Source organism: Quercus suber, unplaced genomic scaffold (assembly GCF_002906115.3).
Source record: "Quercus suber isolate HL8 unplaced genomic scaffold, Cork oak 2.0 scaffold_2, whole genome shotgun sequence".
Taxonomy (NCBI): domain Eukaryota; kingdom Viridiplantae; phylum Streptophyta; class Magnoliopsida; order Fagales; family Fagaceae; genus Quercus; species Quercus suber.
Window position 1 is genome coordinate 3,722,381 of NW_027069469.1, and position 23,196 is coordinate 3,745,576.

The 23,196-nt window shown below is 34.6% G+C and overlaps 4 protein-coding genes across 5 annotated transcripts; 2 read left to right on the forward strand and 2 right to left on the reverse strand.

The window, feature by feature from the left end:
- The first annotated feature begins 2,095 nt into the window (after positions 1-2,095).
- Positions 2,096-8,625, forward strand: LOC112008627 (thermospermine synthase ACAULIS5). The gene is made up of 10 exons (XM_065778209.1): positions 2,096-2,358; positions 2,469-2,505; positions 3,125-3,219; positions 3,753-3,855; positions 4,343-4,431; positions 7,569-7,725; positions 7,832-7,907; positions 8,048-8,106; positions 8,184-8,320; positions 8,522-8,625. The coding sequence occupies exons 1-10, from the start codon at positions 2,174-2,176 to the stop codon at positions 8,598-8,600; spliced, it is 1,017 nt and encodes a 338-aa protein (XP_065634281.1). The 5' UTR covers positions 2,096-2,173; the 3' UTR covers positions 8,601-8,625.
- A 657-nt stretch (positions 8,626-9,282) lies between these two features.
- Positions 9,283-9,654, reverse strand: LOC112038654 (uncharacterized). Its single transcript, XM_024071484.2, has one exon. The coding sequence runs from the start codon at positions 9,652-9,654 to the stop codon at positions 9,283-9,285; it is 372 nt and encodes a 123-aa protein (XP_023927252.1).
- Positions 9,655-9,664: 10 nt separating this feature from the next.
- LOC112038652 (mechanosensitive ion channel protein 10) lies at positions 9,665-17,510 on the reverse strand. 2 transcript variants are annotated; one of them, XM_065763440.1, is made up of 6 exons: positions 16,013-17,510; positions 15,792-15,912; positions 14,747-15,040; positions 14,440-14,642; positions 11,532-11,838; positions 9,665-9,778 (listed from the first exon to the last, which is right to left on the reverse strand). In XM_065763440.1, exons 1-5 carry the CDS (start codon positions 17,407-17,409, stop codon positions 11,571-11,573), a joined length of 2,283 nt encoding a protein of 760 aa, XP_065619512.1. In that variant the 5' UTR covers positions 17,410-17,510; the 3' UTR covers positions 9,665-9,778; positions 11,532-11,570. The 2 variants fall into 2 exon arrangements, with proteins under 2 accessions (XP_065619512.1, XP_023927248.2); XM_024071480.2 differs by lacking the exon at positions 9,665-9,778 and having other exon boundaries at positions 10,538-11,838.
- Positions 17,511-20,379: 2,869 nt separating this feature from the next.
- LOC112038639 (uncharacterized) lies at positions 20,380-21,426 on the forward strand. Its single transcript, XM_024071462.1, has 3 exons — positions 20,380-20,544; positions 20,833-21,114; positions 21,163-21,426. The coding sequence occupies exons 1-3, from the start codon at positions 20,380-20,382 to the stop codon at positions 21,424-21,426; spliced, it is 711 nt and encodes a 236-aa protein (XP_023927230.1).
- Positions 21,427-23,196: the final 1,770 nt, after the last annotated feature.

Sequence of the window (23,196 nt, forward strand, 5' to 3'; positions counted from 1 at the left end):
AAGTTGATATACATCAAACACAAGTCGAACAATGTGTCTTCCAACAATTGCAGCTCTAGGAAATTTTTTAAAGGGTTATTAAGAAACTTAAATTTAACCAAAAAAAATTGAATATATTGAATTATCAATAAATAAAAAATCACAAATACATTAAATTTTATAATTTCTTTTTAATTATTATAAAAAACATGAAGAAGAAGAAAAAAGAAAAAAGAAAAAAACTTTACAATTTCTCTCCACGAATTGAATATATTCTTGTTTGCATATATAATGTTTGTGTACAACAATAACACACATGACAAATATTATTGATTTTTATGAAAACAAAGATATACATAATCAAACAAATAAATATAAACACAAAGGTGAAGCTTAATCGTGTAAGTAACTTTTCCATAAGATTTTTTTTAAGCAGACTGTCCCTTAAAAAAAATTCTCATACAAGCAACTCTTGTCGTGGACTTACTGTTGACTGCCAAGTGCCAAATCTCTTATTTCCCGAGAAAAATTATCTTCTGCATTGAATAGGGTAATTACCATTTAATATTCTTTTAATCTTTTTATATTTGAATGAAAACTAAAACTTTTATTAATCTAAAAAGTTGGGTGAAATTACACTTTACTATCGTAAACTATACCATAAATTACACTATATACCCTCAACTTTTCGAATACATGTTTTGCATTCTAAACTATGACTCTTGTTATACTTTACACCCCGATATCAAGTTTTCTATTAACTTGGATAAAAATTCAAAGTTTAGGATGTACAGTATAATCGAGAGTATAATTTAGGATGATAAAATGTAATTTCTTATTTTATTTTAAAGAATTGAGAAGATGGGTAATTGAGTCTTTTCACGTGATGTCAAACTTTTTCATCCAAGTTAATGGCAAACTTAATATCAATGTGTAAAGTTTAAGGTTATAGTTTAAAGTGCAAAATATAATCTGAGGTATAGTTTAAGGTGGTAAAATGTAATTCTCCTAGAAAATTAATATGTATCAAACACAAGTTGAGGAGTTAAGAACTCATGGGCTATGTCTACTAGCCAATAACAAGGAAAGCTCAAATGTTTTTCCATGTCTTACTAGTATTTCATGTGTACTGATGATGCAGAAAATTGTTAGTTGGTTCCTTTCGTACAAGGATGGCATGGACGACCAAAGTGGATCTTGCAAAGAGGTGATCCTAAGATAGAAACTCAAGACGCCGTTGTGGTGCTAGCCACAAATTCTCTAAAACTTAAGTTAGTGAAATGATTTAGAGAGAATAACTAACATAGAAAGATTGCTGAGAATATTTGTGTGTACCTTTTCTCTTTTGGTTTGGCCCTTTTTATAGGTTTCTTTATCATGTATCCTTTGGATTCATTATGGCTATGCATTTATGGTCTCTGTAATGCTTTTCTTTATCATGTATCTTATGTCCATTTTATTTATAAATTTATTTTTTATACAAGATAGAAATTCTACTTTAACCTATCTAAATATATATGTGTGTAAAATTCTCTCCTAGAGACTTGAACTTCGGTCTTTGCGCTTTACACCCCACCAGCACTTATACTTGTGGAGTGACCACCATACTAAGGATGCACAATAATTATGTCCACTTTATTTGATTGCATGTTACTTGTTAAATCTTTAATGTCGATTGTAATTGTCGTCCATTCATCACTGGACAACCAAAGTTACAGACATATCATGTACAATAATGTTTTTTTTTTTCCTCAAATAATAGTAATTTGTATATCAATTAAATTATATCCCAAATAATACAATTCATAATAAAATTCACCATTCCTATGAGAGAATAAAATACCTAACTAAATATTTGTACAATATATATATGTATCCCATTGTATGTGAACTAAACATGACGCAATCATAAGATAATATCATATATCCAATTTTTTTTTTTTGGAAGTAATCATATATTTAACTAGTCACGCTTTTCCATCCCATACTACTTGCATATTTGACAGAAAATCCGTAAGGCTGCCGGTGACAGAATCATTACCCGCCTAACTTAAGCCTAATATGCCTTCTTGGATTTTTGTACTATTATAAAAGCCCCATTTGCAGTCTTCAAACTACCACGCATTTCTACTTTTCCTTCTCTCGCTGTGTCTGTGTCTTACTGTCTTTGGGGTTTCCCTTTCGTTTCTCAAGGATGGGTGAGGCTATTCAGTTCTTCCATACCAATGGGTATGCCAATGGGTTCTTAAAGATTCATGAAGAAACTAATCAAACACTTACTAATAATCATGAGGACTGTTCTTGGTATGAAGAAGTGATTGATGATGATCTCAAATGGTCCTTTGCATTGAAGAGGTTCGTCTTCAATCCTAGTCCATAGCCAAATATGTTCAATCGTATTGTAAATGTCATATTTATGTTAGTAGGCCAATTATCATTTCGTGCATAGGATTTATGCGTCTTTCTTCTTATATTGTCTAAGTTTACAGTCATGTGTATTCACATACTAAGAGAAGAAAAATTGATGTATATATTCACACATGAGATATCTTCTCATTAGAAAGCCTCCCTCCCCTCTACAACCTTCCTTCTCTCTCTCTCTCTCTCTCTTTCTCATAAATAGATTGGAAAAGAAACAATCTTTTATTTTCATGACTAAATTAACTTAGCTACTATTCATTGTTCCATAATTCGAAGTAAATTATAGGCTTCTTTCCAATTAACTATATTAATTTGGAGATCATGCTAGATATTGAACATCTATCTCTCAAGATCTTAAGCAATTTTTCTTGTATTCTTTTTAACACACGCCCCCCCCCCCCCCCCCCCCCCCNTCCTAGAGTCAATCTCATGTTTTAGATTTTATATTTTGTATTTATATTTATACATAACAGTGTAAATGTCATTACATCATTTATAGACTGGACATGACATTAGATACATCTTTGTATTTATAATATGTGATATGAACCATTTGAGGATACTAGTCCATGATTTTTTGTATTTTGTTTAGATTTCAAATTAATTAGTTTTATTTTAAGTTTTTTTTTTTTTTTTTGATTGAAAATTTATCCTCTAATGCTCATCTATAGTTTTATAATGTTCCTGCATCCCTGATGCTTTTGCGGGTTTATTGGATATATAGGTCTTAGTGATTGATGGGAAGATGCAAAGTGCAGAGGTGGATGAATTTATTTATCATGAATGCTTAATTCATCCCGCTCTCATATGTCACCCAGAGTAAGTCCAAATCACTTATAGATCAAAAACTTTTATATTATATTATATAATATATATATATATATATATTAAATTTTGTTCTTTTGTTTGATATTCATTTGGACAATCATTAGATGGTATATTCCATTATATGCAATGGATCGAATTTAGCCGTCCAGTTTTCCTTTTCAATAATGGTCTAGAACTGTCATTAAATTATGAGTGATTAAACTTAAACAAAATTTACTTGAATGATTAAATTACGAGTGTTCAAACTACTTTTGTTTAAATAATTTTGTTGGACGATTTACCTAGCTAGCCCTCTAAAAATTCAAGGTAATTTACACTACATTTTAATTAGTTTCTGTCATAATAAGCATATTGGAAATATACGTCGAATGCATGGCCCATGAGATAATAATTTGGGTCGATAATCTTTCCAGCTATATGACAAGAAATATAGTCGATACTATAATTAACTAAAAAAAGTTTCCCCCTGGTCGGACTTTGACTCACCCAATTGGACTAAATTTGACTCATTTTATTCCGTGCAGAGCCAAAACTGTATTCATAATGGGTGGTGGTGAGGGGTCGGCTGCGAGGGAAGCACTCAAGCACAAATCATTGGAGAAAGTTGTTATGTGTGATATTGACCAGGTTTCCACAATTTTCATTCGCTAATTATTATTAAACATACTGAGTTATACGTTGTCATGCACACTTATTTTTCTTTTTTAATAAATAAAAAAGAATTAATTCAATTCCAACTGCATGGTGTTTTAAATTCACAATTTTTTTTTTTCAGTGTGAATGGGCAGATAATAAAAATTGTGTGATAGGCATATCATATGTTGATGATGCTGTGAAAATTGTGTCTATCCATCTCTTCTCGTCTTTTAATTTTTATTTTTAATGAACTCCTACTAGTCATTTATTTGGGAGTAAAGTATGAACAAGAATTTCAGTATATATAGGAATTAGGGATACGAGGGAGAAGTCCATTTCTATGTGTAGTTAGTCACTGCATTCTGCTTTTACCTTTCTTTTTTACTCACAGCAACTTTATGTAAACTTGGCTGTAAATATTTATATACCTTTAATATCATATGCCTATTCGAATAATATTGTTGGACGATTGTTTCAGGAGGTGGTCGACTTCTGTCGTAGATACTTGACTGTAAATCAAGAGACATTTTGTCACAAGAAGCTTAATCTTGTTATTAATGATGCCAAGTAAGTATTATGCTCCTTTGTTTAACTCAAGGGCTGTTCGGTAAATTCTGATTAGTTACAACTATCAAATTCAAATGACACAGATTGGCTCAAGTCTCTTAATTTTTAACTAACAAAATTTAATATGTTCATTATCACCATATTTTATTTTTGGAATTCGCATGTTTTTTTCTTTTCTTTTCTTTTCTTTTCTTTTCTTTTAGAATTACTTACGAGGCAGTTGTCCTTATAATAAAGCTGGAAACCTTTTCTTTTTTATAGGTCATTTGACTCAGTTAATAACATTCATATCACATTATGTAAAATTGTATAAGTGTCATGCATATTTAAGCCCAAGAATTAACACATCAGTCAATTTAAATGTGTGTAAATTTACATTTTTGTTATAATATAATATACACGGTCACTATTCACATGCCTATCTATTTTTTAATACTTCTTTACTCATTTACACAAAGAAAGAGAGAGAGAGATGTTAATCAAATGTAGTGAAAAACAAATAATCTAATATGGAGTGTTTTGAAAAGTGATTGTGTAAAATAAAAAATAAAAAAAGTAAGTTCATATAGCTAAATAGACGGAAAAAAATAGACAAAAAAAAAAAAAATTTTTTTTTTTTTTTTTTTTTTTTTTTTTTTTTTTTTATAATTTATGCAAAAATTACTTGAATGGTTAAATTACGAGTGTTCAAACTACTCTTGCTTAAATAATTTTGTTAGACGATTTACCTAGCTAGCCCTCTAAAAATTCAAGGTAATTTACACTACATTTTAATTAGTTTCTGTCATAATAAGCATATTGGAAATATACGTCGAATGCATGGCCCATGAGATAATAATTTGGGTCGATAATCTTTCTAGCTATATGACAAGAAATATAGTCGATACTATAATTAACTAAAAAAAGTTTCCCCCTGGTCGGACTTTGACTCACCCAATTGGACTAAATTTGACTCATTTTATTCCGTGCAGAGCCAAAACTGTATTCATAATGGGTGGTGGTGAGGGGTCGGCTGCAAGGGAAGCACTCAAGCACAAATCACTGGAGAAAGTTGTTATGTGTGATATTGACCAGGTTCCCACAATTTCCATTCGCTAATTATTATTAAACATACTGAATTATACATTATCATGCACACTTATTTTTCTTTTTTAATAAATAAAAAAGAAGTAATTCAATTCCAACTGCGTGGTGTTTTAAATTCACAATTTTTTTTTTCAGTGTCAATGGGCACATGATAAAAATTGTGTGATAGGCATATCATATGTTGATGATGCTGTGAAAATTTGTGTCTATCCATCTCTTCTCATCTTTTAATTTTTATTTTTAATGAACTCTTACTAGTCATTTATTTGGGAGTAAAGTATGAACAAGAATTTCAGTATATATAGGAATTAGGGATACGAGGGAGAAGTCCATTTCTATGTGTAGTTTGTCACTGCATTCTGCTTTTACCTTTCTTTTTTACTCGCAGCAACTTTATGTAAACTTGGCTTTAAATATTTATATACCTTTAATATCATATGCCTATTTGAATAATATTGTTGGACGATTGTTTCAGGAGGTGGTCGACTTCTGTCGTAGATACTTGACAGTAAATCAAGAGACATTTTGTCACAAGAAGCTTAATCTTGTTATTAATGATGCCAAGTAAGTATTATGCTCCTTTGTTTAACTCAAGGGCTGTTCGGTAAATTCCGATTAGTTACAACTATCAAATTCAAATGACACAGATTGGCTCAAGTCTCTTAATTTTTAACTAACAAAATTTAATATGTTCATTATCACCATATTTTATTTTTGGAATTCGCATGTTTTTTTCTTTTCTTTTCTTTTCTTTTTTAAGAATTGCTTACGATGCAATTGTCCTTATAATAAAGCTGGAAACCTTTTCTTTTTTTATAGGTCATTTGACTCAGTTAATAACATTCATATCACATTATGTAAAATAGTATAAGTGTCATGCACATTTAAGCCCAAAAATTACCACATCAATCAATTTAAAAGTGTGTAAATTTACAATTTTATTATAACATAATATACACGGTCACTATTCACATGCATATCTATTTTTTAATACTTCTTTACTCATTTACACAAAGAAAAAGAGAGAGATATGATTTGAGAGAGTAATAAAAAATTGATAAATAAATAATATTTTAATCAAATGTAGTGGAAAAAAAAAATCTAATATGGAGTGTTTTGAAAAGTGATTGTGTAAAATAGAAAAAGTAAGTTCATATAGCTAAATAGACCCAAAAAAAAAAAAATTGCACAAGTGAATGCTAATGCTCTTAGAGCATCTCTAGCAGATTCATCAAATTTTTGTACTGTATGGAGAATAAACAGTAACTTTTACCTTTATCTATCCACTTTTTCAAATACACTTTTCAACAAATTCTCTATCTCATTCTCTATCTCATTCAAATATTATTTCTTAATTCATTATTTATTCTTTTTTTAATAACTACACATCTTCCAACATTTTTTTTATTCAACACCTAATTATTATAATAGAAAAAAAGAATTTGAAGAATGAACAGTAGCCCATCAGACTTGATGGGCTACTGTTCATGAGCCAAAAAAAAAAAAAAAAAAACCAGGTTTACCGAATCTGCTGGAGCATAAATAGTGCACAAATTCTCCAAATTTTAGCTAATATTCTTGGATACTGATACTCTTGGAGATGCTCTTAGTAGGTCTTCACATGTACCATGTTGATCCGCTAGCTTTGGTTACGAGAGACACTGCCAAGTCTAATCAACGGAATGTATGGTCAAATGTATTTATATTTCTAATTCATTGTAACTTTAGAAGCGCGATTCATTTAAATTTTAGACTTTTTTTTAAAAAAAAATCTTTCAATAAATAACCATTTTAGGAGTCTTGGATTAACATCTTATTACACCATATGGTGCAATTATTATAAATTTTAATGCATAAATTGTACAAAAAGTTACAAACTAATTAATGCTAACTTAAAATTTAAGAAATTTATTTATTATGTTATTGACATGATAATGAGGACAAAATTGAGAGCGCATATTGTTGCTTGTTTTGCTTGGTATATATTGTGGGTCTTTTTAGCATTGTCCTTACACGATATCATATGATTTGAATAAATTTTGTTATTAAAGGGCTGAATTAGAGAAGAGGGATGAGAAATTCGATATCATAGTTGGAGATTTGGCAGACCCAGTTGAAGGAGGTCCTTGCTATCAGCTCTACACAAAATCTTTCTACGAGAAAATTCTAAAACCTAAGCTCAATGAGAATGGCATCTTTGTGACACAGGTAACATGTCACTTGGAAAAGCTTTACATAACTACTTGGAGTCATGTTCTTCAGCTTATCCGATCGATAAAACAGACCAAAAATTTATAGATTTTCTGTCGTATAGGCTGGACCAGCGGGTATTTTCACACACAAGGAGGTCTTCACCTCTATATACAACACAATCAAGCAAGTCTTCAAGTGTAAGTCTCGCATCCAATCCAAAACAGTTCACCTAATCATTTTTTTTTTTTTTTTGGTGGAAATATTGAGACAAGTAGAACTACCCAATATGGACTCCCACGTCGAAGTGTTATTAATTTTCTCCTATGCGTGCTTGCAGATGTGATTTCATACACAGCTCACGTGCCATCTTTTGCAGATACATGGGGATGGGTCATGGTATGTTACATGTTTCGATAGAAATGGATTAATTTAAGTTTGCTTGGTTGTTTACGCGATAATTAAATTCAATCCAGGCCTCAGACCAACCTTTCTCTATTAACGCTGAGGATATTGACAAAAGGATTGAAGCAAGAATTAATGGCGAATTACTCTATTTAAATGGTGCCTCGTTCCTCTCCTCTGCCACCATGAACAAGACCGTTACTCTATCGTAAGTTCACTTGATTATAGAAGCAACTAATTGGAAAAGAAAAAAAAAATTGAAATTGAATTTAGTCCTAGGCTATTACGTGCGTAGTACTGTTAGTTAAGCCTCTAGTACTAGTAGACATGGTCGCTTTATATGAGACATATCTTCTTCATTTTTTTGGTGATATAAACTCTCTTAATTAAGATGGATTTGCCATTTCAGGTTGTTGAATGAAACTCACATCTACACAGAAGAAAGTGCAAGATTCATTCATGGACATGGGGTAGCTTATCGCCGTTGAGGTCACAAGCTACAGGTCGGGGGGGGGGGGGGGGGGGGGGTGGTGGGGGGTGGGGAATTGCTGTACAGAGGAAAAAGATTGAAGCATTGGTTTTACACAATAGATGTTAGCTAGCTTCATTGGGCTGTTTAGAGGGTTCAAATGAATAAACTGTAACAAAAAGTTTTATCTGATATGAATGAAATATGAGGCATTCCTCCATTCAGATTGTAGCACTGCACGGATATAGGTCCTTTTTTTTTTTTTTTTTTTTGGATGATGATGTAGGGGGCCCCCGTAGTTTCTTGGTCTTCATGTTCTTTTTGGGTTATCAATTAAATTCATCCATTCCAGAAGATACTTGTGCGTCGTTCAGCGACAATCATCTTCTTTTTTTCTTTTTTTTTTGAGAAAAACAATCATCTTAATTCTTAAGAAATGTCAACTTGAGAAATTACTAATACTAACTAGTTTGAAGTTTGAACCATGTTAGCTTTGTGCCCGCCAAAAAATAATAATAATAATAATAATAAAGGACATTTATTTCTAAATTCATTTGTTTCATTCCGATAATATAAAAATAGCTAGAAGAGTTGCACAATACAAATATAAACTACTTATAAACCAATACCAACAAAGTCAAGAGGCCAATACCAAGAAAACTAATTCACAAAACAGAACCTTCAGTTCAGATACTCAGTCCTCAGCTTCGCTTAACAGGGTCAAAGTTGGCAACACCAACAACAGCTCCAGCAATCACTGCTAGCACGACTCCACCGGCAACAATGCTGAGCAAAAAGTTCTTAAGAGATGGGGACACACCAGGCCCTGCTGCCTCAGCCACCTCAGGTATAACCATTGAGGCTGTAAATGCAGCTGCTGTTAGGCCTGTCACAGCCTTTTCCTTAAGAGAGGCCTGCACTTGAAGCCGGCCTTTTGACTTCGGCTTCACAAACATAGCCTTTTTTGATGGTATTATTGGTAATGGCTTGAAGAAGAATTCTGAGCTAGGCTGGTTTAGCTTATTATAGGCCGCGGAAGTGAGTGGCATCACCATTGAAATAGAAGATGCCATTTTTGCGAGCGTCACTTTGTTTATCAATCTTGCTTGGTTTGCAACAAGTGATGTCAGTATTCTATTCACCCTCTTAGAAGTTAGAAGAGAGATGGAGCTTAGATATTGGATGTACAAAACAGGCCTGAAATAAGATGGGAGGTGGAAATTAGAGATTTGAAGCTTATGTGTCAGTTCGGAGTTGTCCTACGTGGCAAATTCTCCGCCTGGTTTGGAGGATAAGGTTATCCTCTTAGACTGATCCATTAGGATTAGATTTCTCTTGTACATGAAGAATACGGTTAAGACTTATAGTTTGTTCTATTCATATGGAAAACCTGAACACTAAAATAGACTGAGGGAATAAATTGTTATAATTTAAAATTTTTAAAATACCAAGATTGAAAATTTTTAAATTGAGGAACCAAAATCGAAAAATACGTCAGATTTAACGAACAAAAAAAAATGCATTTTAAACTAAAATAGTAACAGTTAGTATCATTTTTTTTAATGTCCTCTTTTGTCAATTCCCACTTCTAACATCTCTTTAGATATAACATCTTTAAGCACTTTTATAAGTGTGATTTACTAACAGCCTTTCCATACTATTATCTTTTTTTTCGCAAACGCTCTACCATTAAAAATATATTTCCTACCACAATCCCAAGCATGCACTAAATATCAACATTTTACAAGTACTAGCATATCCATACATTCCATTCCACTGTCTTTTTCCAGCTTCAAAATCATCTAGAAAACTCATTTATCTGGCCTACAGGTTAATATCCTTTAATCTCCCTCAACTATATAGAAAGAAAAATAAATATTACCCTCCACCTCCACCTTCTTGCATAGATGGCTCAACAAACCAGCCAAGTTATAATGTCCAGTTTGCTCAGCTTCATCACTGATTCAACATGCCTTTTGAGAGTATGAAGTTCCGTAAGATAAACAGGCACACACACACACACCACAAATATACTGTCCAACAACTTTCGAGACTACATTGACTTCGAGCTAAAAATATATATATACAGTGATCTGTTCCAATAATTCTACTCCTTACTGTTTACCCAATACCTTGTTTGAAGAGGTCCTATCCAAACAGAAGGACCACAATGGCCTTGAATAAAATGTAAAATGTATCCTACAGCTTTCCTCAACAAAAAAAAAAAAAAAAAAGTATCCTGCAGAAATTTCAACATTAATTCTAAATCGAGTGAGCAAGGACTTTTCATAATACAGATTAGTAAGGCCTCGGATGAGCCATGCCACTAGCCAGCCACTTCAGCTCAAGTTAGTTGGAGGCTTGCCGTTGCGTAACTCATATGATTTAATAGATGAGATGAGCTCAATCTTGAATGAGATTTATGTAATTAATGAACTTGAGCTTGAGATCAGCCAGTTTGATGCATCAGCCTTCATATGTCTATATTAAGCTAATAATTTAACATATACTTTGCTTGTGCCAGGCTCAAGCATGAGCTCAAATTTGAGATTCAGTCACAGGCTTGTCAGATAAAACAAGCCAGGTCAAGTCAAGTGAGAAAAGTTTTGTGGTATTTGTACATGCCAAGCTTGAGCTTGTTGAGCGAAGTTTGATTCTAGCTTGGAATCTATATAAACTTGACCAAACCCAGCTCTACTGACCCAGGGTTAGACTATGCTCAGCTTGTTTGTGTATATGAATATTCACATTAAAAAATCCATGGATTTAGAATAATTGGAAGCAGTGGCAATGGGATGCAAATGGAAAGCTAGTAACTCAAGTCCTAGATATCTAGTGTAGATCCAAATTGACACTCTAACATAATGTGGGCTGAAATGGCAAACTTACATGGGAATCTCAAAAAACCTAGTTCATCTCATCAGAAGGGAGAGGAAGAACAGGAACATACTTGCTGATTATCAAAGGCTTATGAAGCAATGAGCAATAATCATTTGTTGGCTGCATTTGTTGTTTCAGACCCAATATGGAGAAGATGAACATCTTGGGGCAAGAGATTGTATCTGATATTAAGCTCTTCAAATATTTTCTTAATTTCAATAACTAATTCAGTTCTTCGCCTGTTCTTCTCTCCAAAATCTTGAAAGTTCATTGTGTGAAAGATGTAGAGACCCATCTTTATCTTATTCACATTTTCAATCTCCTTCACCAACACATTGTGGTTAGGATGCCAGTGTTGTGGATTTTTCTCCAGGTACCTGACCAAACAAAAGCAAATTGGGAGAAGAGAGGCAAAAGAGTTGTACATATCTATGGAATAAATAGTAGTATAAAAACTGTTAATGACGAGAATAAAATAATATAGAGAAAAATGGAAGCAAGAAAGAGAGAAGAACATATGAGATTATGTGGTTCGGCCAACTACCTACATCCACAAAATAAAGCCCTAGTAGCTAATCTTTACTGTATACTCAAGTCAACAATTACAATGAACTCTTAATAGGGTGTATATAGAGACTAGAAGCTAGGGTTAGCCCAATATGGGCTTGCAACATAACTGAGCCTCTTAGGCCACTACATCAACATAAACCCAATACTTCAACAAAAAAGAACTCAAGATCTTAAATAAAGCCAGTCCTCTGTACAGTTTGACACAAAATTCAATTCACCGAAACTAGTCTAGTTTTCAAAAGCAATACCAAGACAATGCATTTGTTTGTTGTTTAGCAATGAAGAATAGCCTATCAAAAAGATGGAAAGTCATCTTTTCTTTGAGTGTTCATTTTTTATGAGAATTAGGAATTTTGGAGAACATTGATGCATAGCTGCATCATTGAAGTTCCTGAACTTGAATGTGAGATGGTCACTAATTGGGGTGAGAACAATTTGAAGGAAAAGAGCCTTATGGCTGTAATTTGTCAACTGAATTTGGAAGCTGCTATTAATCACATTTGGAAACAAAGAAGTGCCATAATTCACCAAGAAAATATCAATAACCAAGTAGGACATGGCTGATGCAATAAAATGCAAAGTCAGAGCAAGAATTGAAGTGGAACTTCTTTTTTTGATAAGTAATGTAAAATTTATTCAAATCATAAAAAGAATCACCCAAGTATACATAACGTATGCATTTGGGGATCATAACAATCAAGTGCATAAGTTACAAACATCCATCAAATCACAGATTGAAAAAAACGGAATGGCTTGCAACAATGGACATCCAATCAGTCGTCATTCTAAAGAAGAAAAGTTTTAGATTAGCCACTGTCCTTTCCGAATCCTCAAAGCATCAGTTGTTTCTCTTCCGCCAAATGCACCACATCAAGCAGTAAGGGACAGCCATCCAAATAACACCATTACGATGACAACCAAATTTTCCTTGCCAACATGGTAAAAGCTTGATAAGATCCTGCTAATATGACTGAAACCAAGAACAGTTTGGTAGTTTCTTCAAGGGAAACTAGGCCTCCAAGAACTTAAAGAACAGAGCTAAAGGAAGGAAGAAGAAAGAAAAAAAGAGATAAGGAAGAAATAAGGGAAAAGAAGAGCAAGTTTATACATTCCACATACGGTCCCTACAATTCATTTTCTAATCTATTTATACAATCTGATTCATCCACTAACTAACTGCATAACAACTAATCACAATAACTACCTAACTAACTCCAGCTCAGCTCAGTACAGCCTTAGCACATGCACAGCTTCAACCCTGCACCTCTTCAGCACTTGCACTGCACACACATCAACACTTGCACACACCACAGGCTTACACCCATACAGCACAGTCTTTGGCATTACCCAATAAATACCAAACAAGGTGAACACTATAGACCATAGCTCAAATGCAATAAAACAATGTAGTAAAAAGATGATCTATTGATTCTCCACTGCTTTTACACATGTAAAACCAATCCAAAATCCACATCTTCCTCTTGTGTAAATTATCAATCGTCAAAATATTTCCCAAAGCTGCTATCCAAACAAAAAACGCTACTCTGCAAGGGACCTTTGTCTTCCAAATACTCCTCCAAGGGAGTGATTGTTCACAGACACCCATCTGAGCACGATAAAAGCTACTCACCTCAAATCCCTTTCTCTTAGCAAGTTTCCAACACAATTTATCCTCACTCATACCACAATACCATATATAACATCCATAAAATTAGACAAGGATTCCAATTCCCAATCCTAAATAGCACACAACAATACCAAATCCCAAAAAAGAACCACATTAGTGAACTTCATATGGTCAGCAACATAAGCCTCTTTTGCCCTACTAATTCTAAATAATTCTGGATAGTTCACTTTCAAGGGGCTGACCCCACACTAAACATCAGACCAGAATTTCAATCTTGATCCATTTCCAACCTCAAACTGAATATGGCAAGAAAAAATAGACCAGCCACTTCTATTATATTTCCATAAACTCACCCCATAAGAACCTGCAACATCCAATCTAAATATAAATTTGTGTTGATATTGTGGAATTCCCAGTCTGTAGTAAATAATGATATTTAACTTGTAACATTTTTGCTTGAGGAGCTATGGGTTGTTTTGCTAGGAGTTGGGGTCTGGTCTCTAGTTTGTAGCTCCAACTGTTGCTGTTGTAATTTTGCTGTTTTTGGCTTGTTCTAATAAAATTCCTTGTAATTTTGCTGTTTTTGGCTTGTTCTAATAAAAGTCCTTGCTCATATTGGGTTGTAATTTTGCTCATTTTGGCCCAAAAAGTATCTGTTTCTCCCAATTATCCTTTAAAAGCCATTAAGCATAAAGACACGAATTTGCAACAATTATAACAGTCTTTCATAATTGCATTATTACATAAAAGGAAAGGAAAAGCGACAGTTTAGTAAACTTACATCTTAATTTTATCTTTCAGCATCCCAATCCTCTCTATTGGTGTCACAAAATCAATTGAGAATTCAACATAATCCCCCATATCAGGGCTTCTATAGTAATTGCTGATGGGTTTTGTGGCCAAAACTGAATTTGGATAGTACACCTTTTCATTATTGAGTTTCAGGAAGACTGTTGTTAAGATGTTCATCTCTTCAACCATCATCTGTCAGTTATCAGTTAATGAAGTAACCAACCCACACAAGATGAACTTTATTAAAGATAAAATAAAAATTAAATTAAAAAAAATAAAGTTTTCTTATAGATTACCTGAACACAATCAATGACACAGCGATCACCAACGTCAAATGGATGCATTACAAATACAAATATAATAGCTTCAAATATAGTCTTGCAGGTATTTCCAAACATAAAAGCTGCCACGACAAGCTGTGATGAGATGAAGACAAGAACTTTTGTTGTTGCTATTTCCATCAAGAGAAGCCACACGATAACAGTCACAACAATTAGGATCACAGTCACGAGTTTGTTTAACTGCTTCACGGCGGTTTTTGTATCATTTAGAGCATGTGCTAGTGCTTTGCGGCCCTTGTAGATCTTCACCTGCACGATCACAAATGTTAACGAAAGAGCATTCCATGAACCAAACAGAGTTTTCCATCTTTGTTACAGCTAGTAACATGCATAAAGATTGTTACAGCTACCCATGTAGAGAAAACCTTCAGCAACCCCACATTGCAACAACTGACCCTGATTCATGATTATGATATGGTTCTTCCCGTCTTGAAAATGTCATACCTAGTGCACAAAGATTCCACTTTGCAAGGTCTGGGAGAGGTGATTGGCATGCAGCCTTACACCCCAATTTTATTTTTTATTATGTTTTTATTATTTCTTTTGAAGAGGTTGATTCTCATACTCGAACTCATAATCAGTCACTTTTGGGGGAAGACACTTACCATCGCACCAAGGCCCAACCTCTCTTCCCTTGTCTTGCATTTTCAAAATTGAAAAACAATTGACTAAATGCACCAGAAAATTCAGAATGTTGTTTGCTCTGTATGGTCACATAATTGATGAAGGAAAACAGAAGCAAATTTGAAACTGTACACATGCATAGGTTATTAGTCTCTCTTTTTTCTTTGGTCATTACATTATGCTTCTTCTATGCTTTTTCACAAATTATGCAGGGTGAAAAATGTTCTACAGTTTCAGAATTGCATACCTTAATGACCAAGCAATAGAACCCAGTGACAAGTGACTAAAAGCATGCTATGGGTAAAGAGATTTAGAAGACAGCATAAAACTGCAAACTAAAGTGAAGATTTATTAATATAAAAAGAAAAAGTCTTACCACCCAATATGTAAGAGCTTTTCTGTCAATCCTTCCTGTATCTGCTCCTTCAAACAGTGGAAACACAAGATCCACTTCTTCCTTGATCATGAATCTCAGGAAGTCGGACTCATCTATGTACCTACTCATAGATATAAGATATTGAGAAACTAGCCAAACAATAACATAGAGAGGGAAGGATACTACAACATTACAAAACTTCTATAAAACGTAAATCTCACTTGGAACCAGACTCAGCAACATTCATGAAAATGTGATAGGCGGCGGCAGTTGCTTCCATCTCATTTGTAATCTCCTTGTCCATCTGCTCACCACCTCCATCATCAACACTTTCATCCAGTGCATTTGAGATTGTTGACAGCCCTGAATTCATCACTGCATCAACCAACACCTTCATTGTCCAAGCAGAAACCTTCTCTTGTTTCATCTTATGAAGCTTTGCCATGTCAATTACCTCTTTCTCCTTCCCACCTTTGCTTTTTTTCTTATTCTTCGTACTCCTGAAACTCAATTGACCAGTGCTGGGTGATCTCCCAACCCTCTCAGCCTCCTCTATCAGCGGAGGCCCCGAAAGGGTCTGCAAAACATACTGATGGAAGATTGATTCCTGAATTCGATCAAAGAAGGTGTTCACATGGAACTTGGACGCTAAGATCTTCAGCAATAATGTCTTTAATAGCCACAAAAACGCCCCAATGAGAAGGGAAACAAGAGTCCATGTCACATAATCCAAAATCTTGGTGGCAGTCTTCCACCGCTGAAACCCGCTATTGAAGAGAAATACCCATGTAAGAAGAACCAATCCCAACCAAATAAAGACTTGAACACTCTTCTTCAATCCATGAACAAAATAGAGCACCTTCTTCCTAAGCAAAAAGTTCATTTCAATCAAGAACACAATCAGATGCATAAACCATTTGGTAACCAACATTCCCGAGAAGATGACCATGACAAGGACCAACCATTTCCAAAACTCCAAACCCCACACCATGAAATTCTTCAACCCCTCAAGAGTTAAGCTAGCCACCAGGCCCACCAAAATGCATACAAACACAGTTAGCTCAATCAAAACCTTAGTCTTTAGTCTCCTATGCTTCTCTTTACTCAAAACAACTTTCTTGTAAATCTCTTCATCCTGATCATCATCCCCCGGAGACGACATGAGGGGCGTCTTAGGAGTGATGGAGACAGGTCTGGCAGACTTATTATTATTAGGGGACGCCATACTGAAGGAATTCCTAAAATAATAATTGTTAGGAGAAGTCTCAGTTTGTAATTGTTCTTGCACATGCAAACCCTTGTTGTTGTGGTCATTTGGAGTTAATAATAGAGGATAAGATGGTTCCCCAAATCTTGATTTGGGTTTGGAATAAACAGACCTTGCAAGAGAACGTCTGCGTGTAAGGTTTTCATTGACATCGGTGGTGGGGACTTTGGGAGGCTTAGAAGTGTTGGTGTTGGTGGGACTGTACCAGCTAGAGATCTCCGGTGACCCTTTTGCTTTTGCTGATGCGTCTATTATTTTAATGGGTTTCGAATTCGAAGAAGACTCTTCTACTTCTTCCCCTGGGACAGGGATAGGGATTTCCACAACCACTTGCTTCTCTGTCTCTGCCATGAATTTAGAGCAAATTAAAAGCAGCTAAACTGGGACTTGTGATTTAACTGCAAGCTTCTCTCTCACTCACCGTCTAGTCAATTCAAGGCTAGAGCTCCAAAACCAAAAGACATTTTAGGAAATAATAATAATAAAATAAGTAGCTAGTAATAAAAGTGTCAGAAATAAATAACCAAACCTTTTTTTTTTTTTTTTTTTGAGAGAAATAACCAAACCTAAATAAATAAAGAAACAAAAAAAGTGTCAGAAATAAATAACCAAACCTTTTTTTTTTTTTTTTTTTGAGAGAAATAACCAAACCTAAATAAATAAAGAAACAAAAGATACATACATACACTTTTTTTAATTTTATTTTCAGATCTTTAATTTAAGAAATGAGATTCTCTAAATTGACTCAGTGTCAGTAGCTACTCTCTCACAAAATCAGCAGCACAGCAAGCAATGCAATTCTTTAAAGAGCTTTTTAATTTAATTTCGTTTTCGCGCCAAAAATTAAATCACTAATATATATATATTACAAATAACATACAATTTTTTTTTTTTTAAGGTGCTATTAAAATAGTACTACAACTGGCATCTGCTCTCTACCCGAAAGAATGAATCGGCTTTAGTCATCAGTATTTCACATCCTATGAGTTTATTTAGATATAGTTGAAAATTAAAAACTGAAAATTAAAAGTTAAAAAATACTGTAGTAAAATAATTTTTAAATGTGTAAATAGTACCGTAAAACCTATTTTTAATAAAAAAGTTACTGAAAAGTGAAATTTGTGGGTCCCATGATTAAAAAGTTGTTGAAAAAGTTACTATATGTACACTGTTCACCCCACCAAGTCAACATTCACTGCTAGAAAAAACAAAAGTTGAAAACGCAAACATGCGTCTGGAAGCGCAAAACGCGCTTCCCAAATGCACACTAAAACTTCAAATATGCTAGAATTTAGCATCAAACCATATAAATATTGCATTAACCGTACTTCCAATTCTACAAAATTTATTTAGCTATAAGATCATTTTACTTTTATGATGGTACTGTAGTAAGATTTTTTTAAAAAAATATATATTTTATTGAGTTTTGGGTTTTTATTTGGATTAAAGGTTATTTTTTTATTGTGTAAATATTTTATTTTAATGTGTTATATAGTAAAATAAAAATTAAGATGTAAAATATATCATAAAATAGTATGATATAATAAATAAAGTAATTTTTGATAAAATAAAATAAGATATTTTTTAGAAACCTAATGTTAATGCTCAAAGAGTATAGAGACAAGACTAGACCAGTATACTGTACACTCCTCAGTAACGGTGGGGGAAATTTTGGCTATTCGGTAGAATTTCTCATGATATAAAGAAAAGAGAAAGAGGCCTTTTTTTGAGGAATAGAAGAGAAAGAGGCCTGGGTCTGGGGAACGTTATGTTTTGGATAAACGAAAATGTATGCAACGAAAGGGAAGTCAAGTAGCCTATTACCTATAATAATAATAATAATAATAATAATAATAATAGGGTTGCTTTAATGGTTGGTGACAAAACAAAAAACAAAGCCAGATATGAAATGAATAATGCTGACAACACAGAGATTTATTAAATTAAATTAAATTAATAAATGTAATGAAAGTGAAAGATGAAGAGGATGTTTTTTGTTCCATATCATTCTTCTTTTCTTTGTAGTAGTACTGTACAGTTGTACAGTAATAATTATATTGCTTGAACTTGAAAACCAGAATAAATGTCAACAACGGAAAAATAGTATGAAAATTGAGAGCATGGGGAAAGAGAAATTATAAGGTCTTTATAATGAACAAATGATGTGGTCTACTATTCTAGTAAAAGACATTTACTTGTTTAAAATTATAAAGTTTTAAATAAAAAATAAATACTAATTCAGCAATTTTAAATAGGTGGAAGTTTTTTACTGGAATAGTGGACAAATGAAGTGATCTACCATGAGGACTATATAATTTCTCATGGGGAAGGGCAAAGGATGGTATTTTTTTTTTTGAGAAGGCAAAGGATGGTTAATTGGTTATACAACTTATCCCAAGAAAATGAGACTTTAATAATAAGCTCAGATTTTGATTTCTTTTTATAATTAAAGAACTACTAAAACCACATGCATCTAGCGACAGAGTATCAGTACGGCGAATGGATAAGGGCTAACGGCAACTCTAAAGGTGGGCCGAAGAGAATGAAACCGAGAAAGGAAGTGCACCATCAGCCAAGTGCTTGGGAAAGGAAGGTGGCGCAGCCATTAACAGAGGGGGATGCCATGGTTAGCAACGGCGGACGGAGTAGACAGAACGATGGTGGCAGTGGTGCAGAGAAGCAGGTTGGACAGGGTGATGTATGCAGTGATGGACAATCAGGAAGTTAGGCGGCTTGTCACTCTAGCGGATGGGACAACTTGGCGGTAAGTCCTCTAATTGCTGATACGTCTGAGTTTACACGTGCCACAAAGAAATTTTTAAATTTTGAATCCAAAGGAAGTGAGAGTGACGTGCCAGGCTTAGACCAATCGGGTGTGGGCTTCCAAAAAGGGCTCATTTTGGAGGAAATGGAAGTTACAAGCCCAATTAAGCCTAGTACTAATTTTTCAAAGTTTAAAGATGAGGGGTTTTTAGATGTGGGCTGTAAGGATAAAAATTTGGAGCCCAAGACCATAGGAAGTTGGAAGAGACTTGCAAGGGAGAAAGGCTTATTTAAAGAGGAAGCTATGCTAGGCCATAAAAGAAGCAGTGGGCTTAAGAGGACGGGAGAACTAGAAATATTAGAGGCAGAGGAGAATAGAAAGCTAAAGAGAAAGCAAAAGAAAAATATTCTAGGAACGGTGGTGACTATTGAGCAGCACCACCGAGAGCCATGATGGTCTTAGGCTAGAACTACCGGGGGCTTGGGAACCCCCGGTTAGTTAGGGCGTTGCGCAACCTTGTGCGGCGTTGGGATCCCGAAGTGGTGTTTTTGTCAGAAATGAAAATAAAGATAGCTGGAATGAAAAAGATCAAGATGAAGCTGGATTTTGTTAATGGTCTGTATGTCCAAAGACAAGGGAGAGGAGGAGGTTTAGCGATTTTTTGGAGGAAGGAAGTTAACTTGGAGATTAAGAGATATTCAAGGCATCACATTGATGCAGTGGTAACCGAAGAAGGGTCTGGATTCAAATGGAGGCTAACTAGTTTTTATGGGCATCCGGAGACACATTGGCAGAAAGAATCATGGAAGTACTTTGATACTCTTAATTGTCAATTTAATTTGCCTTGGTTATGTTATGGTGATTTTAATGAAATCACCTCAATAGATGAAAAATTAGGGGGAGCTCCGAGACCCTAACATCAGATGGATGCGTTTTGAAATATTATTCATAAGTGTGGGTTTAAAGATTTGGGTTTCTTGGGTTTTGAGTTTACTTGGTGCAATCAACAGGAAGGAAATGACAGAGTTTATTTGAGATTGGATAGGGCTCTTACAACTCCAGGGTGGATAGAGCATTTCTCAAATGTTAGAGTCCAGCATTTGGAGGAAACCACATCTAATCACTGCCCCCTGTTACTTGCTGACTCTAATTCCTTCCAAAAGCGTGGAAAACGTAGATTTTTCTTTGAGGCTATATGGACAAGACGGGCTGACTACAAGGAACTGATTGAAGAGGTTTGGAGGGCTAATAGTAATCTCCATGATCCGAGTAGCTTTAGTGCTGGACTTAAAGTATGCGCGAACAGCCTTGCTAAGTAGGGTAACTCTGTTTTCAAGCAGATTCCGAAGAAGATTCAAGAGAAGAAAGAAAAGCTTGGTGAATTGTTAAGAGATGACATAGCACTTCAAAATGGGATTGAAATTAATAAATTGAGAAAAGATATTAATCTATTACTGGATGATGAAGAGGTTTGGTGGCAACAGAGATTAAGAGTACAATGGTTGGGTGAGGGTGATCGTAATACAAAATATTTTCATCATTGGGCCTCTGAACGAAGAAGGAAGAATACTATTGTTAGGTTGTGGAATGATGAAGGTGTCTAGTATGATAGCATGGAGGATATAGTTAGAACGATAACTGGTTATTGTGAAGAAATTTATACCTCTACATACCCGTCCTGCTTGGATGAGGTTACAAACTTAATTCAGGCTAAGGTGTCAAAGGAGATGAATGGTGACCTTACTAAAGATTTTACAGCAGAGGAAGTCAGAACAACGCTTCAGCAAATGCACCCAACTAAAGCACCTGGACCAGACGGTATGTCTACTATCTTTTACCAGAAATATTGGGACATTGTTGGTTTTGATGTTACTAATATGGTGTTAAATGTACTAAATTCAAATGCTTCTTTATTTGATATTAATCATACTTATATTACATTGGTGCCAAAAGTTAAAATGCCCAACAGGATGAAGGATTTTCGCCCAATTAGTCTCAGTAATGTAGCATATAAATTGATCTCCAAAGTGCTTGCAAACCGCCTTAAGACAGTGCTGACTCAAATAATATCTGAAAATCAAAGCACCTTTCTACCTGAGAGGTTAATCACAGACAATATGCATATTGCCTTTGAGTTAATGCACTATTTGGATCACAAGAAGTGTGGGAAGAATGGCTACATGGCAGTCAAGCTTAACATGAGCAAGGCTTATGACAGGGTAGAGTGGATTTTCATTGAGAAGGTGATGAGGAGGTTGGGTTCCGTGAGAAATGGGTTGGATGGGTGATGAAGTGTATAACAACAGTAACATACTTGGTGTTGATTAATGGGGAAGCTAATGGGCGAATTTTTCCAACTAGAGGACTTCGACAAGGTGATCCATTATCGTCCTATCTATTCCTTCTCTGTATGGAAGCTTTCTCTGCCTTTATAGCTGATGCAAGCAATAGGAATCTTCTCAATGGAGTGTCCATTCGTAGGGTTGCCCTAGAGTAACGTATTTATTCTTTGCGGATGATAGTCTATCTTTCTGTAAGGCTGAAAGGGAGGAGGTCAACAAGTTTGTTGAAATTCTAAAGCTTTTTGAGGCCGCATCAGGGTAAAAGATCAACATGGACAAGTCTTCGGTGACCTTTAGCCAGAATACCCCAGTTGAAACAAGAGGAGAGGTCTTGGAAATTCTAGGGCCAATGCAAGAATCAAGGCAAGGAAAATATCTTGGGCTCCCATTAGTAATTGGCAAGTCCAAGAATCAGGCCTTTGTAGAAATTAAGGAGAAGGTTGGAAAAAAGCTCTCTAGGTGGAAACAAAAAATGCTTTCTGTGGGGAGAAAGGAAATTTTGATTATAGCAGTCACGCAGGCCATCCCTACTTATACTATGAGTTGCTTCCAACTACCAAAAGGACTTTGTGAAGACTTAGAAAGAATGGAGAGGAATTTTTGGTGGGTTCAGAGAGATCAAGAAACAAAAATAGCTTGGGTTAGCTAGAGGAAAATGTGCAAATCAAAATCGGATGGTGGTATGGGTTTTCGCAACTTAAAAGCCTTCAACTTAGCAATGCTTGCGAAGCAGGCATGGCGTATTATGACGAATCCAAACTTGCTGATTGCAAGAATCTACAAGGCCAAGTACTTTCCTTTTAGTGATATTTTGGGTGCAAAGCTTGGATGTAGCCTTTCTTATGCGTGGAGAAGCATTTATAATAGCTTGGAGGTTATTTGGAAGGGTATAAGGTGGAGGGTCGGTAATGGAAAGATGATACATATTTGGGAAGACAAGTGGCTACCTAATCTCTCTACTTACAAAGTTTGCTCCCCCCTACAAGATATTGGAGATTTTCCAATGGTGTCATTGCTAATCAATGAAGAAAC

Bases quoted from the DNA above. Each gene is read 5' to 3' on its own strand.
- LOC112008627 (XM_065778209.1), top strand. From the start codon at position 2,174: ATGGGTGAGGCTATTCAGTTCTTCCATACCAATGGGTATGCCAATGGG. The intron at 3,856-4,342 runs GTTTCCACAATT...CGATTGTTTCAG, and splicing joins TTATGTGTGATATTGACCAG to GAGGTGGTCGACTTCTGTCG. The intron at 4,432-7,568 runs GTAAGTATTATG...TTGTTATTAAAG, and splicing joins CTTGTTATTAATGATGCCAA to GGCTGAATTAGAGAAGAGGG.
- LOC112038654 (XM_024071484.2), bottom strand. From the start codon at position 9,654: ATGGCATCTTCTATTTCAATGGTGATGCCACTCACTTCCGCGGCCTAT.
- LOC112038652 (XM_065763440.1), bottom strand. From the start codon at position 17,409: ATGGCAGAGACAGAGAAGCAAGTGGTTGTGGAAATCCCTATCCCTGTC. The intron at 14,643-14,746 runs GTAATCTATAAG...GATAACTGACAG, and splicing joins GTGTCATTGATTGTGTTCAG to ATGATGGTTGAAGAGATGAA. The intron at 11,839-14,439 runs GTAAGTTTACTA...TTGTTTGGTCAG, and splicing joins CTGAAAGATAAAATTAAGAT to GTACCTGGAGAAAAATCCAC.
- LOC112038639 (XM_024071462.1), top strand. From the start codon at position 20,380: ATGAAAATAAAGATAGCTGGAATGAAAAAGATCAAGATGAAGCTGGAT. The intron at 20,545-20,832 runs GTAACCGAAGAA...TGCAATCAACAG, and splicing joins GGCATCACATTGATGCAGTG to GAAGGAAATGACAGAGTTTA. The intron at 21,115-21,162 runs GTATGCGCGAAC...GTTTTCAAGCAG, and splicing joins GCTTTAGTGCTGGACTTAAA to ATTCCGAAGAAGATTCAAGA.